Genomic DNA, 18727 nt, shown 5'->3' with positions numbered 1-18727 from the left:
AAGGGAAAATGTTTCCCAGAAGCAGACAACTTCATGAAGTAGACAGCTAAATTCAAGATGACAGAAAAAAATTTGCTGTTTAAATGGATGGTAACTGTTTGAACAAACTCTAAATATTCCCCAGTACCAGAGTTGCATTGGAAAGTTATGGAAAGGTCTGGAGTATATTAGACATGAAGGGATAAGGGATAAAGGGACATCTGGAGTTGGTTGCAAGCATTAGGATGGCTTGAGGCAGTTTTAAAAACCCTTTTTTATGATACTATCAACTGTTATTATTTTTCTTTTACTGTGTTATAGTGTTTCTTAACACTTGTAATACCTCCCAGAAAACATATAAAATGTATCACAAGAAGAAAATGATTAGATATATGTTAATATAGTTACACATATTATCACACATATGTGATCTTCAAACAAAGAGAAGAAAATTTCTGGCTCAGGTTTCTTGCTGCCACTGTGATAAGAAAGAGACTATAATGAGAAAGGAACTCTGGTTCAGATTCCTTGCCACAACTAAAAGAGGACACTTCTCCACTCTCTTCTGAGTTTGTTCTGACATTGTTCCTGAAAGCTCAAAGGTTACACAACACCTGCAAAATCAAAGCTAAGCAAGAAGGAATAATTCCTGTTTTGACTAGGTGGCAGATTTTCTGTTATTTGTTCCTAGACATGTATATCCTTATTTTCCCTTCCTGCTTTCTATAAAATCCAACTTTTCTCTGCTGCTTATATATTCCCATTCTATATAAGATTGCTGAAGTTCATGTTTTAGGCTCTCTTACTTTCATTCTGAGTATAAATAAAATCTTCCGATAACTAACTCTGTGTAATAACTTGATAATTGGTAGCAGTACCCAATCAATGGACTTGGACAATTTTTATGTTATTGATAATGGATAATTTTTAAATTTCAGATCTTTAAAGATTATAGTGTTCCAATGACCAACATTCCAGAGGACTCAAAATGAAACATGTCACCTCCTAATAGATCAGTCATGAATTTACAATTCAAATTGAGCATAATTTTTGTGGACTCAGCTAATTTGAAAATCTGTTTTGCTTGAATATATATATACATTTGCTTGAATATATATATATATATTTTGCTTGAATATATATACACACATTTGTAACAAGGCAAGATATAGGGAAAAGGGGGAATGTAGACCTATAAAAAATAAAATTGAATTAAGAAAATAAAGAATAAAGAACAAAGACTATAGTGTTTCATGACTCACAACTATATAATAGCTATATAATAGCTATTTATTTTTTCTAGTTTTCTTTTTTATTTTTCCACAACTACATGTAAAGATAGTTTTCAAAATTCATTTTTGTAAGATTTGGAGTTCCAAATTTTTCTCCCACCCTCTCTTCTCTCCCCACTCCCAAAGTCAGCAAGCAATCTGATATAGATTATACATTACAATCATCTTAAACATATTCCCACATTAGTCATGTTGTGAGAGAAGAATCAGAACAAAAGGAAAAAAAAACACAAGGAAGAAACAACAATTAAAAAACAACAACATAAATGAAAACAGTATGCTTCAAGCTGCATTCAGACTTCATAGTTCTTTTTCTGAATGTGGAGAGCATTTTCCACCATTAATCTTTTGGTATTGTTTTGGACCATTTTATTGATGAGAAGAGCTAAGTCTATCACAGCTGATCATCACACAGTGTTGCTGACACAATGTTCTCTTGGTTCTGTTCATTTCACTTAGCATCAATTCATGTAGGTCTTTCCAGGCTTTTCTGAAATCTGCCTACTCATCATGTCTTACAGCACAATAGTATTCCATTACATTCATTTATCACAAATCCACAATTTATGCACATCCCCTCAATTTCTGATTCTTTGCCACCACAAAAACATTTTTGTACATGTGGGTCCTTTTCCCTTTTTTATGATCTGTAGTAGTTATTACTGGGTCAAAGGGTATGCACAGTTTTACAGTCTGTGGGGCATGGTTCCAAACTGCTCTCTAGAATGGTTGGATCAGTTCATAACTCCACTAACAGTACATTAGTGTTCCAATTTTCCCACATCTCCAAAATTTATCATTTTCCTTTTTTGTCATATTAGCCAATTGAATAGGTGTGCGTTTGTGCCTCAAAGTAGTTTTAATTTGCATTTCTCTAATCAGTAGTGATTTCTCAATCACTATATAACTTATTTTTTTCATCTGAATATCCTTTGACCATTCCCCAATTGGGTTGTATTCTTATATATTTGATTCAGTTCTCTATATATTTTAGAAACGCATTCCCTCTAATCATGGGTTTTGTTTCTGCAAAAACTTTTTAATCTAATGCAATCAAAATGATCCATTTTGCATTTCATTATGCAAAATTTCATCTTTGGTCATAAATTCTTCCCTTCCCCAAAAACCTGACAAGTAAACTATTCCTTCTGTAAAGAATTAATTGTTATTTGAGGTTTTTATGCCTCGGTGCACACTAGCCTGAGGCTCTGCAAACCACACAGTGCTCCACCCACTGGTTCTAGCCGTTGCCATGGTGCTGGCACCTCACATCATCACCACTCGCCAACGCCTATGTGGACCTGGCAAAATTATAATGATTGGAAACCTACTGAAGGGAGTCATGTGACTGTCAGAGTGGGCATCCCATTGGCTCGGGCTGTGTGGGGTTTTTCTGGGATTGGGGGAGGAGAATTGGTCATTGAGCTGGATGCTGGAACGACAGGAGTTCTGCTGCATATTCTCAGCTGAGTCCTGGGTGGTGGTATCTATTGAGGTTGTATAATTTCCCTTTCCCCATTTTATTTCCTTTCCCTTGATCCTACTGATCCTGTTTGTGGTTTGTTTGTTTTTTTTTTTTAAGTTTGTTCTTGTTAAAATAAATCCTGTTCTGTTTTGAGGGAGGCTGCTGGTCTCCTTCCTTGCCCCAGTATTGTGGCAAGCCGCTTAGCTAACACTCCCCAATTAAAAATTGGTCCCCACACTTCCTTTTCTAGTTTGCCTATGGTATCACCCTTTATGTGTAGATCATGTACTCATTTTGATGTTACTTTAGTGTATGGTGTAAGAAACATCTATGCCTAGTTTCTACCATACTATTTTCCAGTTTTCCCAGAAATTTTTTTCAAATAGTGAGTTCTTATCCTGAAGGCTTGAATCTTCAGGTTTATAAAACAGGAGACTGCTATATTCATTCAAATTAAAATATTCATTCATTCAAACAGGAGACTGCTATGTTTTGTGTCTAACCTATTCCACCAATCCACCACTATATTTCTTAGCCAGTATGAAATATTCTTGAGCTTTTGTTCTTCCAGATGAAAGTATTTCTGTTTAAAAGAGGAGCTTTAGAGAGGTTTGGTGTCATTAAAGGGACTGTGAAAATCTCTCAAAGACAATCCAGTTTGCCTTCATCCTTTTCTTCATTTTGATGCCTGATGGATGAGTTTTTTTGGTTGTCCACTAAGGTGTCATCATTATCTGGAAAGAGTAATATCTGGAAGACCTCACCAAAGTAGTATCTAGAAGATGTCACTGGATTCTGAACTGGATCTGATAAATGAGTGACTCCATGTTTTATGTTTCACTTGAAAGTGTAATGAATAGAAAGTTGCTGAAATAGTTTGCTGAAATAGTTATCTGTTATATATTTCAAGGAATCTTGCATAATTTAAATATGCATGGGTAAACCCTTATTTTCTCTACTGAGCCAAGTGCTTTTTTTAATGGGACAGTGAGCTTAAGTGACTTGTCCAGGGTCACACAGCTAGTAACTGTCAAGTGTCTGAGGCCGGAAATGAACTCAGGTCCTCCTGAATCCAGGGCCAGTGCTTTATCCACTGTGCCATCTACCTTCCCTGAGCCAAGTGCTTTAAAAAACAATACCCAACAAACAATAAGCACAGGGTGTAGGGTGTCTTGTACTTTGACATCTTATTGTGAACTGTGTCATAGTAAATTAGTGGTCTACTGTAGAAATCTTTCTTCTCCCTTTTACCATCATTGAGGATGCTCTTGATAAGCATGTGTAAATTACTCTTTTTTTGTTGTTATTGTTTTTAAGCATGGCAATTGGGGCTAAGTGATTTGCCCAGGGTCACACAACTAGTAAGTGTCAAGTGTCTGAGGCCAGATTTTGAACTCAGATCCTCCTGAATCCAGGGCTGGTGCTTTATCCATTGTGCCACCTAGCTGCCCCATAAAGTACTCTTAATAAGTGTTATGTAATTGAAGAATTTTACATATGTATTTTTAATTATACTCTCTCAGATATATTTCAATATTGTGTCACCTCCAGAGTGGACCTCCACCTTTGCATACTGGGTTTAGTCCAGGTGCTTTCTCTATCTTTGATTTCTTTGGTTACATTTCTATTTCTACTATATGCACATCTGGTACCATGTATTGAAACAAAAAGTAGGTGGAGTCAACTTCCAGGGCAGAGCCCAGATGGCAGAGGAGCTCTCAAACTCACAACACAATTGCTCCAAAAAACAACCAAATAATGCCATAGGACAATGTCTGGAGTAGCAAAACCCACAGAAGAATGTGCTGAAATCATCTTCTAACCAAGAATGGCTTGGAAGGTCATAAGGAGGGAGCTGCTGTGCTGAGACAGGAGTGGAGCCCAACCCCAAAGTCACCCTGACACAGATCCAGTCTCAGGAAGACCTAACCAGAGAAGGAGACCCCCCCAGAGCCTCTGAATAAGCTGAAGTGCCAGTGTTGTCTGTGATTCACAGTCTGGTGAGAGGGCTGAGACCTTGGCAGTGGGGAGACTCCAGGGGTCTATGCTGGTGCTGAGGCAGAACTTGGATTTTTTACCCCTGCTGGGAACCAGGAGGTAGGCTTGAGTAGCAGTGGCACAGGTGGGGAAGGGGCACAGGCTCATCGGAGCTAACAACCACAATACACAAAGCTGGTTGATTAGCCAGCTGGTCTGGTGTCATCTACAGACCAGGGAACAGGCCAGGTGAGTGAAGAACCTTTAAATCATACCACCTGGGACTTTTGAAGCTTGGGATACTGCAGCCTGGAAATAGTGCCCCACTTAAAGGAGCTAAAAGCCAAGTAAAAGAAAGGCAAGTTGAGCAGACAGAGAAAGGTGAGGACCATAGAAAGTTTCTTCAGTGACAAGGAAGATCGAGGTGCACCCTCAGAGGAAGATGTCAATGTCAGGGCCCCTATATCTAAAGCTTCCAAGAAAAATATGAATTGGTCTCAGGCCATAGAGGCACTCAAAAAGGACTTTGAAGATAAAGTTAGAGAGGTAGAGGAAAAAATGGAAAGAGAAATGAGGGTGATGCAGGAAAGACATGAGAAAAAAGTCAACAGCTTGAAAAGTCAAATTGGCCAAATGGAAAAGGAGGTACAAAAGCTCTCTGATGAAAATAATTGCCTAAGAATGAGGATTGAACAAATGGAAGCTAGTGACTTTATGAGAAACCAAGACACAATAAAGCAAATCCAAATGAATAAAAAAATAGAAGGCAATGTGAAATATCTTCTGGGGAAAACTGTTGACCTGGAAAATAGGTCCAGGAGAGATAATTCGAAAATTATTGGACGACCTGAAAACCATGATCAAGAAAGGGCTTAGACATCATCTTCCAAGATATTCTCAGGGAAAATTGCCCTAATATTCTAGAAGCAGAAGATAAAATAGAAATTGAAAGAATCTACCAATCACATCCAGAAAGAGATCCCAAAAGGAAAACTCCTAGGAATATTATAGCCAAATTCCAGAGCTCTCAGATCAAGAAGAAAATATTGCAAGCTGTCAAAAAGAAAGAATTTAAGTACTGTGGAGCCCCAGTCAGAATAGAACAAGATCTAGCAGCTTCCACATTAAAGGACCAGAGGGCATGGAATATGATATTCCAGAGGTAAAAGGAATTGGGATTACAACCAGGAATCACCTACCCAGCAAAACTCATCATAATCTTGCAGAGGAAAAAATGGGACTTTAATGAAAAAAAAAAAAGGACTTTCAGGTATTTGTGATGAAAAGACCTGAACTGAATGGCAAATTTGACTTTCAAATACAAGACCGTAGAGAACCATAAAACATTGGAGCTGGAGGACATACCTAGGGTCATACAGTGCGTGATTGTCTTGTGTCTGAGGACAGGTTTTGGTTGGGATCCCCCTGGGTCCAGGGTGGATGCTTTGTCCACTGTGTCACCTAGCTGCCCCATGATGACATCTTTAGGGTTAAATTGAGGAGTGAGGGGAATGCACTGGGGGAAGGGGAAGGGGAAGGGGAAGGACAGAGGTAGGGGTGAAATCCTACATGAAAGAAACAGGAAAAGGCTTATGGAGTGGGGGAATAGATGGGGGAGGAGCAGGGAAGTAAATGAATTTTACACTCATCAGAAAAGGCTCAAAGACCTTAAACTCATAAGAGTTTCCTCAAGGAGGGATCAACACACCCAACTGGGTGGAGTAATCTCTTTAATCTGGGCAATAAATGAGCCTAACAGTCATCAGAATTGGCTCAAAACCTTGGGTAGAGTAATCTCTCTAACCCTGCAGTAAATAGGAGGGTAAGGGGATAGAGGGAGAGGGACAAAAGATGGAAAGGCAGATTGGGGGAGGGGACAGACAGAAGCAAATCCCTTTTGAAGAGGGATAGGATGAAAGAAGATGGATAATAAAGTAAATATCATGGGGAAGGGAAGAGGATGGAAGGGGAATGGTTAACAATAGTAATCATGAAAAAGAGAAAAGGGGGAAAAATTGTACAAAAAATATTTATAGCAACTCTTTGTGGCAGCTAAGAATTGAGAATCGAGGGAATTGATGGACACATCAATTGAGGAATGACAGAAGAAGCTGTGGTATATGATTGTGGTGGAATAGTATTGTGCTATAGGAAATGACAAACAGGATGATCCCAGAAAAACCTGGAAAGACTCATGAACTGAGTGAAGTGAGCAGAGCAGGGAGGACAGTGTACATGATGACAGCAGTATTGTTCAGTGAGTAATTGTGAATGACTTAATGAAGCTTACTATCCACACCCATAGAAAGGACTGATTTTTAAAAAAGCACCTGTGGATTGTACATACATTACCTGGTTCCTGTCTTGTGGAGCAGGGAGGAAAGGGAGGGAGAAAAATTTGGAACTCTAAATCTTATGAAAATGAATGTTGAAAACTACCCTTACATGTAACTGGAAAAAATAAAATAAATGTTTGTTGCAAAAAAAAAAAAGAAAAAGAAAGAAAGAAAGAAAAAGAAAAAAAAGTAGGTGGAGTCAACATGGCAGTCAACATGATTTAATAATTGTCAATATAAAAACCAGGGAGCTTAAAAGACAATATTTCAGAAAGGAAACAATCTAGTTTACAGCAAAATATATATATATATATACATATATAATACCCACTAAAATTAAGAATTTTATAAGGAATAAAATGGATTTTTAATGAAACTGAGAACATAAATATTTCTTATAAGAAGACGATAATAAGCTTAGAAATCAGAATCCAAACATCCTTTCTGCATGAGAAGTTCAAGAAGACAGCAAAGATGAAAACATTTAGCAATGAGGTCTAAACACTCACAGTATTTATTGTCCCCATATCATTTCTAGATATTGATTTCAAATAATTGGTTTTGTTATGGATCTGGGGTACCTTAGAAGTTTTCTGGGGGAACTAAGGGAACCATCTTGAGCATCTAAACCAAAGGACAGACACACCTAAAGAGATAAGATGCACTGAGTTAATTCCAGGACCACCACCCTTCATTCCAGTCTCCCCCACCCCTCAGGGAGCTAAGCCTGGCTGAGTCAGGGGAATGGAGATAGCTTGAGAGATCAGAGCTGCCTCTCATCCAACTTCCCCCATCCACCACCAGTGGGTGATGTCCCCAATAAGGGAACTTTCCACAGTCAGATGATCGTTCCTCCACCATTGGTCCTCCACAAAAGTATTTGCCTTTCTCCTGCTTGAGGAGATAGATATCTCAGAGAACCCCATCCCTGAATCTACCTCCCCTTGAGACTTGTTTCAAGGTTTTCTTTCTCTAGCACCTAAATAAAATATTTTATTCTAATTGGATTTGTGTGTGAGAGTTCCTAAGGCCTCCCAACCCCAACACTCCCATCAATTTCCCCTATAACAGTTTGATCCAGCATTTGTTATTGTTGTACTGGGCATCTAACTTCTTTTTTTTTCTAGCTGCAACCTCTGGAGCCAGTGTGCTGGTACTTCCATGACTGACACAATTAACCTTTTTTGCCTCCAATTCTAACAATGTTCTCTTTCACATTGCTGAACTGGCAGGAAGGCTCCCTCTCTGCCATCATTGCTAAGAATACTTACCTTACATACATAGCCTATATAAGATTGCCCTTACCCATGTGACTATGATGTTCAAATGGTACTGCTCAATCATGGAAAATTTCAGGCTTTTCTTTATAGCCTAAAGACATTCCATTACAATCAGGTTTTTCTTGTTTCAGTCCCAGAGCAATTCATTACCCTTCTCCTAGGAGACATCTGCTATGAAGACTATGCATTGCTAGATCTTATTGTCATCTTTTTAGCTTTAGCAGTGCTGCCTCCTGAGACCATTTCCTGCCTTCAATTCTCATTTCTCTTTAAAAATCTTCATATATGGGCAGCTAGGTTGCGCAGTGGATAAAGCACTTTACAGTCTGGGGTTTAGAGAAAGGACTGCTGACTAAAAATAGAAAGGAGGCTTTCCTAGGCAATGGATGAAAAAGGAGGGGGAGCCCCTTTGCAGAATTTTCCCCAAGGGGTCTGAGATTTAAATCCGTGGCTCTGCCTACCTAATTTCTTTAAAAAGCCTTTGAATCAGAGCTGTCTTTTCCAAATCACATTACAACTAGTTTTCAAATGTCTAATCTGAGGCCTAAATTACTCTAACTGAAGATTCTTTTCCCCAAAAGGAGGAACTCACTCCTAACTTTGCACTGATCAATAATACAGTCAAATCAACTGGGGAAAAATATTCCCAAGATTTCTGATGCAGAATTAACTCTTTGGGGCTCCTGCTATCACCATTCCCATAGTGTAACAAGACACTGTACTTTCAGCCTAATAGAACAGGGTTCTTAAACGGGGCTTTATGGTGTGCATGTCTATACTTGGAGGTGACCTTGTGAATTCAAGAGATCTGGAGGTCCTCAGTCCCAATGGTTTGGAACTGGCTAGTGTTAAAGGAAGCTTCTGCATCAAACAAGATGGTCAATGACAAGAGGATAACTAGATATTATACATGTAATATATACACATATATATAGTAAAATTTTGTTTCTGTACCTGTCCTCCAATGAAAAAAAAACAGATCAGAAAACTGCTAGGGAAAAACATAAGTACAATTTATTTGTCCCAAGAACAAGCAGGCACGAATCATGCCGAGACCCCTTCCAAAGAAGGAACTTGAAGACTCCCTCTCTCTTAAGGGTTTCTTTGCTCACTGGTTACAGGGTGTTATCAGTGTCATTAGCATGATACAAATGAACCTAAAAGCAAATACTATAACAAGAATGGATGTAATGCAAATCGCTTTAACAATTTCTGTTACAGGGGGCAGGTAGGTTGCACAGTGGATAAAGCACTGACCCTGGATTCAGGAGGACCTGAGTTCAAATCCGGCCTCAGACACTTGATACTTACTATCTGTGTGACCCTGGGAAAGTCATTTAACCCTCATTGCCCCCCCCCAAAAGCAAAACAAAACAATTTCAGTTATAATGAGAATGTAGGAAATACCAATCAGTTTGATAATTCGACTTAACAGAAACACTATTATATATATTTAACCATATATATATTCATATGTATATATGGTCAAATATTAAAATATAGCTTTTGTATCTGCCTGCCTCCTACAAACAAATCAGAGAAATGTTTAATTTCTCCTACAAATTAATAAACAGATCAGAGAAATTACATCTTATATCTCCTACAATGAACCAGATCAGAGAACATGCTATATCTGTCTGTCTCCTACAGATCAGAGAAATAATGTTTAATTTCTCCTATGAAAATAAATCAGAGACAGAAAAAAACCATAAATATCAACTTAATATTTTATTGCCCAAGAAGAAAGTTAACAAAACATGATCATGTGGAGACTTCCCTCCTAAGAGAGAAGCTCAGAGGACTCCCCATTTCTCAGGGTATATATGGTTTTAGTCCACTGATTACAGGGTTTTGTCAGTTTCAATAGTATGATACAGAAATCAACCCAGAAGCAAAAAGTAGTTTAACAATTTCAGTTATTACAAGTATGGAGGAAATATAGAAGCATCATGATAAGACTATAGGATTCCAAAAAAGGGTTTGGCAAGGATGAGGAAGCTCAGATGTTACATAAGATAGGGACTTACTATCCTGAGGGAAAAGAAGTCACTAGGTAGGGTCTTTTATCTGCTAGCCATCTGGGTTCAGGTTTGGAGTTCAGTTGAAGGACATTTTGCTCCTATTAATCCTATTAATCCAGGGTTTTATAAAACTCCCCTTGGATAATAAGGTACCTCCATCAAATCCAGGTGATCCATATATTCATATTAACATTATATCTATCTATCTATATAGATATATATAGTATTTTAGATGGCTGACTGCTAGCTTAACAGGAAAAGGAAGAGAATTTTGGGAAGGGCAAGAAGCCCCTGGGACCTAAACAATGTAGCCTGCCCTATCTAAGAGGAACACTGTTTTCTCTCAATTGTAACTGCTAGTTCAGCAGGAAAAGGAAGAGAATGGTGGGGAGGGTAAGAAGAAGCCCCCAGGATTTGAATAATGTATCTGTCTACTGAAAAGAGCACATTTCACTCTCAAGTTTCAAGTTCAGTTGAAGTTGAAGGTCATTTTGCTCCTATTAATACAGGGTTTCATAAAATCCTTTTGGATAATAAGGCAGCTCCATCAAATCCAGGTGGTCCATAATTCATCATAATAAATGCATAGGTACATAAGTATTTATTATATGTATGTATATGTATATATACATTCATACTTTTTTCTGTACTATGGAGGAAATGGACAAATCCTATGAGCAATGAATTTGGGGAGTATACTGTCTCCTTAGGGAAAAAAATAACCTTAGAGGTAAAACAGAGGTACAGCATTTTATAAACAGAGACACACCCTAAATCTAGCAAAGACAGGATAAACCTTATTTATTTCTCTCCTGAAGGAGGCCTCCACTGTCTTCGAGACTTCCTGCCCCATCAGGATATTTTGATAAGACCATTCTTGGAAGAAATGCATTATCGCACTAGAACAGACCTGATGTTTGCTATCCTTGAGACCCCCAAGGTGAACACTTCCTTCCCCAAATCACCTGACATCCCTATTACTCAGTTTCCCAAATAAGGGAAGTGGCTGAGCAGCTTTACCTGATGATCTCCTTTTGCTACTTTAGGGTCACTGTGTAAAACCCATGGGTAACTTCCCATCAGCTGATACTTTTTTGCCTCTCAATTTACTGACCTCCATTCAAATGAACCACAGTAGAAGGGATTCTTCTCCAGAAAGATCTTGGGAACTCTGCACTGATGGATTCCCTTTAATACATATTGTGCAGCTGCAGGTGCCTTCTTGCCCTACCCCAACCCCACCCTAGGAAAATAAATGTATGGTCTTTGAGGGCAGACACTTTTATTTTCATCATTGTATTCCTAATGCTTTGCATGTAGTAGGTGTTTATATAGTAGGTATCTGTTGAATTGAGTATCTTTTTTCAGTGACCTTAGAAATCGTGCCTTAGAAAGGTTAGGTGAGGGGCAACTAGGTGGCACATTGGATAAAGCACTGGCCCTGGATTCAGGAGGACCTGAGTTCAAATCCAACCTCAGACACTTGACACTTACCAGCTGTGTTCCCCTGGGCAAGTCACTTAACCTTCATTGCCCTGCCAAAAAAAAAAAAATCTTCATATACAACCAAATCGGTTCCCTGGTTATGTGGTTGGCTTAGAGCTATCTTGGATTCTATTTTTTTTTATTCTGTAGGAGTAAATTTCAGAATTTTCTGTGGGAACTCTGTAGAAGGAGAGGATGAATTAGGAAGGGTTGTGTGTGTGTTGGGGGGACTTCTAAGAAATCCTGGAACTAAAGACTCAAGTAGGGGTCAAATGGGAGAGGAGGGTAAAATATAAACAGTCTATGAAATAGCACAGTAATTATGAAAGGTTAAGGTGGTGCAGAAAAGGACTCAACAGTCATCAACTGAAGTGTGATGTAGTGGAGAAGTCAAGGATTAGGAGTCAGAATATTTAAATTCAAGGCTCAGCTGTCTTAGATGTGAAACCATAAGCAAGTCACCTAACCTTTATTTTTCTTTTCTTTTTTTTTTCTTTGCTGGTAGTTTTCTTAGGTGGTGGTTTGGTGAGCTGTTCTTAAATCAGATCGCTTTTCAGATGTAATACAAACACACAAAACCTTCTAGGCTTAATTCTTACACTTAAAACCTCCTTCCTATACAGACAACTGTTTCCTCCCCCTCACCTACTACCTTCTGCTCTTGTTTTAAGTTCTACTAAGGTTAAACTATTTGTGTTGTTGAATTCATGTTATTAGAAATGCTGGTGCCCAAAGAAAACTATTTTTTCAGGCTGTTCTAATCAGTGTATAATAAAATCTTCATTAATTTTAGATCCCAAATAATTTAGCATGAGGATAGGAAAAAGTTTATTTTAACTCTGTCAAGAAAGGACTTCTTATCAGTGTAAACAAGATTGCAAATGGATTTTTAATTTACCTAAATGAACAAATGTTTAGCAGGTGCTACTTGTTAACACTTTACTTGGTTGGTAGGTAGATTTTAAAAAATTATTTACTAGTGCCAGGCACTATGCTAAGCTCTTGGAATACAATGACAAGCAAGCAAGATAGGGTCATTAAAAAGACCTTACAGGGTTCAAGGTCATCCATTGCATCTAGGGCCATCAGCAGGCATCTTGATTTTTGTCTTGCCACTGGATTTCAATGACTTTGAAATTAAGTCTGACAATTTTGTGTAACTGTCTCACTTAAATCCAATTTACCCACAAGTCAAGACCTCACTCTCATGATGTCATTGGTCTCTGAAAATGAACAACAACTCCATGAGAACAACCTAAAGCAGAAAAGACAACAAAGGACCCAAGTAGAAGCTTGTCTAGTTGAGTCCTTTCTCCTTATAGAAGCAATGGTGGACTAGAGGAAAAGATTCCTGGCCATCCCCACCTTCCTTCATAAAGAGTCTAAAGATTAAGTGGACTACTTGTCCTATAGGAGATTTAAACTAAGAGGCTGATCTTGAAGCTATCTCTTATTCTAAATGACATAGCTTCACCTCCATCTCCTCCCCACCACATCACAGGGTAGCAGGAAGTCCTCAGAAACCCTCCAGGCTCTGTGTCATACCAAAATGTCAAAGGCACCCAACATCATGCCACCCCATAACCAGAAACAGCCTCCTGAGTTCCTGCTTCATGGACTGAAACCAATATACACATAGATAAACACATGATCATATATACATATGTGTCCTTACATACAAGTTACATGCATATATGTGTTATATATGCATATTATATATTTATATATTCTTATATAATCTCTTTATATACTTCACAACATCATGAAGTAAATGCTATTATTATTATTCCCATTGCAATATTCCTTTGACCAGTAACCCCATTACTGGATAAGTAACCCAAGGAGTCAAGGATAGAAACAAAAGCCCAATTTGTACCAAAATATTCCTTTGTGGCATCAAAGAATTGGAACAAATTGGGTAACTATTCATTGGGAAATAGATGGGGGAAAACCAAATATTATATATGAAGGAAATTATTGTTCAATATAAATAACAAATATGAGAAAGTCAGAAAAGGGCATGATTTGTATCAACTGATGCAGAGAAAATAAGCAGAACCCAAATAACAGTATGCATAATGACTAAGATGTACATGAAAAGATTAATAAAAGTATAAGTCAGACTCTGAGTAATTGAAGAATTAATTAAGTTGCCAAAGAATAGATAAAAAATAGTTCTTCACCCCTCACATTAAGGGACAGATGGGGAGGACTACTAGGACATTTGTATATTTGTTATATGTACATCATCATGTATATAAAATATGTGTGTCACACATGCATATATCATATATTATTTCATATATACCTTCATATACATATTGGATATGGTCATTTTATTAGATAGTTGTATTTAATGGTTTTTCTTTGTTACAAAGGGGGAATCAATTGGAGGTGGGGTAAATTACTACAATGTAAAAAGAAAGGACATAAATCAAGCATAGATTTTTTAAGACATGTAAAATAATTTTTAGGATAGTATATAGAATTAAAATTATCATTTCATCTTCCCTCATTTCACCACTTTTTGCAAATGATGAAATGAGAATAAATTTTAACTGGGCATTCAAAAACATTACATATTTTTGGCCAGAAGCAACTTATTTCTGGTCAGAGCTTTTTTGAGAGCTTTCTTCACATCTTTATTCCTCAGTGTATAGATAAGTGGATTTAACAGTGGGGTAATCACACAATAGAAGACAGATATGACTTTGCCAATGGTGAAATTGTATTTAGCTGGGGGACGCACATAGGTAAATATGATGGTACCATAGTAAATGGTGACAACAGTCAGGTGAGAGGCACAGGTAGAGAAAGCTTTCTTCTTGGCCTCCTGAGAAGGCATCTTGATGATGGTAATTATTATTTGACCATAGGAAGACATTGTGAGCAGGAAAGAGCTCAAAATCACCACAGAACTACAAGTGTAGCCCACAGCCTCCACTATGAAGGTGTCTGAGCAAGAGAGCTTGAAGATGGGATCTGAGTCACAGAAAAAATGATTGATCTTCTGAGGGCTACAGAAGTAGAGCTGGGAGATGAGAATGGTAGGCATCAGTGGGGCAATAAAACCACCTACCCAGGAGCAAGCTGAAAACCGAAGGCAGATTTGAGGACGCATTAGGATTGCATAGTGCAGAGGATTACAAATGGCAAGGTAACGATCATAGGCCATTACAGCCAGGAGGATACACTCAGTAGCTCCCAGGGAGAAGAAGAAATAGTATTGAGCTACACATTCAGCAACAGGGATAGTGACAATCTGTGATACACAGGTGGCCAATAGTTTGGGCACTGTGACTGTGGTGTACCAAATCTCCAGAAAGGAAAGATTTCCTAAGAAAATGTACATAGGAGTGTGGAGCATGGGTTCCATGAGGACAATGATGATGATCAGGGCATTTCCAGTGAGGGAGAGTAGGTACACAGTAAGGAACAACACAAAGAGTGTGATCTTTAGTTGTTGGACACCAGAAAAACCAAGAAAAATGAATTCTGTCACTGTGGTTTGGTTTCTTCCATCCATATTTCATTTTGCCTGATCTGAAGAGAGACAATAAAGCATAAGAGGAAAAAAATGAAGATGTGGAAAAACTCATAAATTGCTCTATTTTCAAATTGATGAACCATAAATAAAAGAAAGCTGGAGCACCAGAGACATGATCCAAGTAGGTGGAAGAAACATCAAAACATTCAAATGGGCCATATTTCATCATTCTAAAATGATTAGTTGAGTAATAAAATTCAATAATAATAATAGTTAGTATGTATATAGTGCTGTAAGGTTTACAAAGTACTTTTCATGTTAACTCATTTGAGCCCCACAACAATCCTTTGAAGTAGCAGTTATTGTTATCCCTATTTTGTAGATAAAGAATATGAGGTTGAGAGAGATTAAATAATTTACTTAAAGAGATTAAATGACTGCCAGGATAATACAAGATTTAGCAGGTTCTTTCTGCAAAAGGGAAATATTTAGACTAATAGTGATACACAGTGTAAATAAGGAAGCTGTTAGACATTATTTGGTGCCCTTGATAAAAAACAAATCACCTGCCCCAGATAAACTTTATCTCTGGAATCTCAAAGAACTGACAGATGAGGCTGATGAGTGATATTTGAAGGATTATAGAGAGTTACATCAGAACTAACAAAGGAGAAATCTTGCCTGAATTTTCAAAAAAAGAAAATAAGAGTCTGTACATAGGAGCTGGTGAGCTTGAATTTCATTCTTGGCAAAATTTTTGAGCTCACTATTAAATATAAATATCTCTATGAAGAAGCAGTAACTGCTAATGGCCAGTGTGACTATATCACATATGAGACTGAAATCATTAAATAAGTAGTTCAGGGGGATGTTCTAGTGCCTAGGTCTGCCACAAGTTATAGTAAAATTATATGATTTTAGAACTGTTTGAATCAAAATGTAATCAATGATCATTCCATGCCAAGATTACTGGTAAAGTGCCCTAGGGATGTGTACTTGATCTTATAAAATTTATTATTTTTATCAATGACTTGGCTCAAGGCACAAATTATATTTAATCAGAGTTTTAGATGACACCAGCTTCAGAGGGATGGTTGGCACTTTTGGTCAGAGTCAGAAGCCAAAAAGATCCTCACGAACTAGAATAAATATTAGGCTGAATAAATTAGATGAAATTTAATAGAAAGTAAGAACTTACATTAGAGTTCATAAAAGTATTTAACATAAATGAGATGGGGAATTTCTGTTTAGATAACATTTTGTGTGACAAAGATCTGGAAACTTAGTTAATTGTCAGCTCAGTATGAATGAACAGTATGCTATGGCAGGAAACATAACAACTATTGAGATCTTGGGCTATAAGTTATAACTTGTAGGAATAAGGAAGTGATAGTTCCCCTAAACTTTGCTATAGTAGAGTATAATAGAGTATATGTGGAATGCTTTGTTTATATCTAGGTACCACACTTAAGGAAAGACATCAATAAGGTTAAAATCTTCCAAAGGTAGTAAAAAAAAAAAGAGTGAAGCACCTTGAATTCCTGTCATACAAAGATCAGTTTAAGGAAATGAATTATTTGGGCTTTTTTCTGGGGAAGAGATGATTTGTTGAAACATGGGGTTACATTTGTTCTGTTTGTTTTCAGAGGAAAGAATAAGGGATAAATGTTGAAAGTTCCAAAAAGACAAATTTAGAGCTTATCTAAGGGAAGATCTAATAATTAGAAAACTCCAAAGGAGGAATGAGCTGTTGTGGGATAGCAGAGGATGAATGACATTTTATAGGAGGGATATTTTTTTTCTTTGTCTGATAAAGGACCTTTCCAAATTAAAAAGGCTGTTATTTTGTGAATTGTTTGATCAACTATTCAGTTCAGTAAAAAAAATTAACATGGTAAGTATAGCTATAGAATCTGAAATTACTCTGTACTCAATGTGAAACATTAATAACACAGATCACTAGTAGTTGCAAGGTAAAAAACATTGAGAGGCAGAGCCAAGATGGCGGAAAAAAGCCAGGAAGTTGCTTGAGCTCTCATTTCCCTCACAAACATCATTAAATCAAGCTTCTAAACAGATTCTGAAACCACAGAACCTACAAAGAGAGAGAGAGAGACACAATCTTCCGATTTGAAATAATTAAGACTTCAGGAAAGGTTGGTCTCACTTGGGCAAAAGGGGAGTGTAGCTCAGCTCTGTGCAGTGCAGCATGGAGGGGGTCTGGGCAAGTCAGCAGGAAACTCTTGGCCACAGTACATCAACTGAGGCCCCTTGATCCTGACTCAGCAAGCTGGTGGCACAGCAGGCCAGTTGGGAGATCCTTCAACACTGGCTGAGAGGACAAATTACCAGATAGAAAACCACCCACAGGACAGGTGCAACTAGGCCAAGCCATCCCAGTGCAGGGAGCAAGTGCAGGGAATAAGCCAAGGGTGGTGAGGAATCCACAAGTCACAAAGGCCTCAGAGCAGAAAGCCAGTGACCTGGCCACTATCCCTCAACACAAGAAGCTTGAAACAGTGGCTCCTGTGTCCTAGGAGCAGACCTCAACTTAAATTTAAAAAAAAAAAAGGCTACAATATGAGTAAGAAACAGAAAAGGGCCCTTACCACTGAGAACTTCTGTGTCAACAGAGATGAGCAAAACACAAAATCAGATGAGGACAATACTGTCAAAATTCCTACATGTGAAGCCTCAAGAGGGAAGATAATTTGGTCAAAAAGCCTTTTTGGAAGAGCTCAAAAAGGATTTTAGGGGACAACTAGGTAGTACAGTGGATAAAGCACCAGACCTGGATTCAGGAGGACCTGAGTTCAAATCTGGCCTTAGACACTTGATGCTTACTAGCTGTGTGACCCTGGGCAAGTCACTTAACCCTCATTGCCAAGCCAAAAAAAAAAAAAAAAAAGGAAAGGATCTAAAAAAATCAAATGAGAGAGGTAGAAGAAAAATGGGAAAAGAAATGAGAGAAATGAAAGGTAAACAAGAAAATTATGAAGAAAGAATCAATACCTTGGAAAAGGAAGCACAAAGAATCAATCTGTAGGGGCCAAATTTTAATTGGGGAGTGTTAGGTGGCTCACCACAATATTGGGGCAAGGAAGGAGATTAACAGCCTCTTTCAAAAACAGAACAGGGTTTGGGGCAGCTAGGTGGCACAGTGGATAGAGCACCAGTCCTGGATTCAGGAGGACCTGGGTTCAAATCCGGCCTCAGACACTTGACATTTACTGGCTGTGTGACCCTGGGCAAATCACTTAACCCCAATTGCCTCACCAAAAAAACAAAAACAAAAACAGAACAGGGTTTATTAACAAGAATGAACTTAAAAACACAAGTAAGATTAGTAGAATTAAGGGAAAGGAAAAAAAAGGAATGGGGAAGGAAAATAATATGACCTGAATC

At 37.9% G+C, this 18727-nt stretch overlaps 1 protein-coding gene across 1 annotated transcript; it reads right to left on the bottom strand.

Annotated features, from left to right (window-relative positions):
- Positions 1-14410: 14410 nt before the first annotated feature.
- Positions 14411-15361, bottom strand: LOC122754894 (olfactory receptor 6F1-like). The gene has a single exon (XM_044003332.1). It carries the CDS (start codon positions 15359-15361, stop codon positions 14411-14413), a length of 951 nt encoding a protein of 316 aa, XP_043859267.1.
- Positions 15362-18727: the final 3366 nt, after the last annotated feature.

This window comes from Dromiciops gliroides, chromosome 4 (genome assembly GCF_019393635.1).
Source record: "Dromiciops gliroides isolate mDroGli1 chromosome 4, mDroGli1.pri, whole genome shotgun sequence".
Taxonomy (NCBI): Eukaryota; Metazoa; Chordata; class Mammalia; order Microbiotheria; family Microbiotheriidae; genus Dromiciops; species Dromiciops gliroides.
The sequence above is the reverse complement of the archived record's forward strand: the minus strand, read 5'-3'. Positions and strand labels throughout refer to the sequence as shown.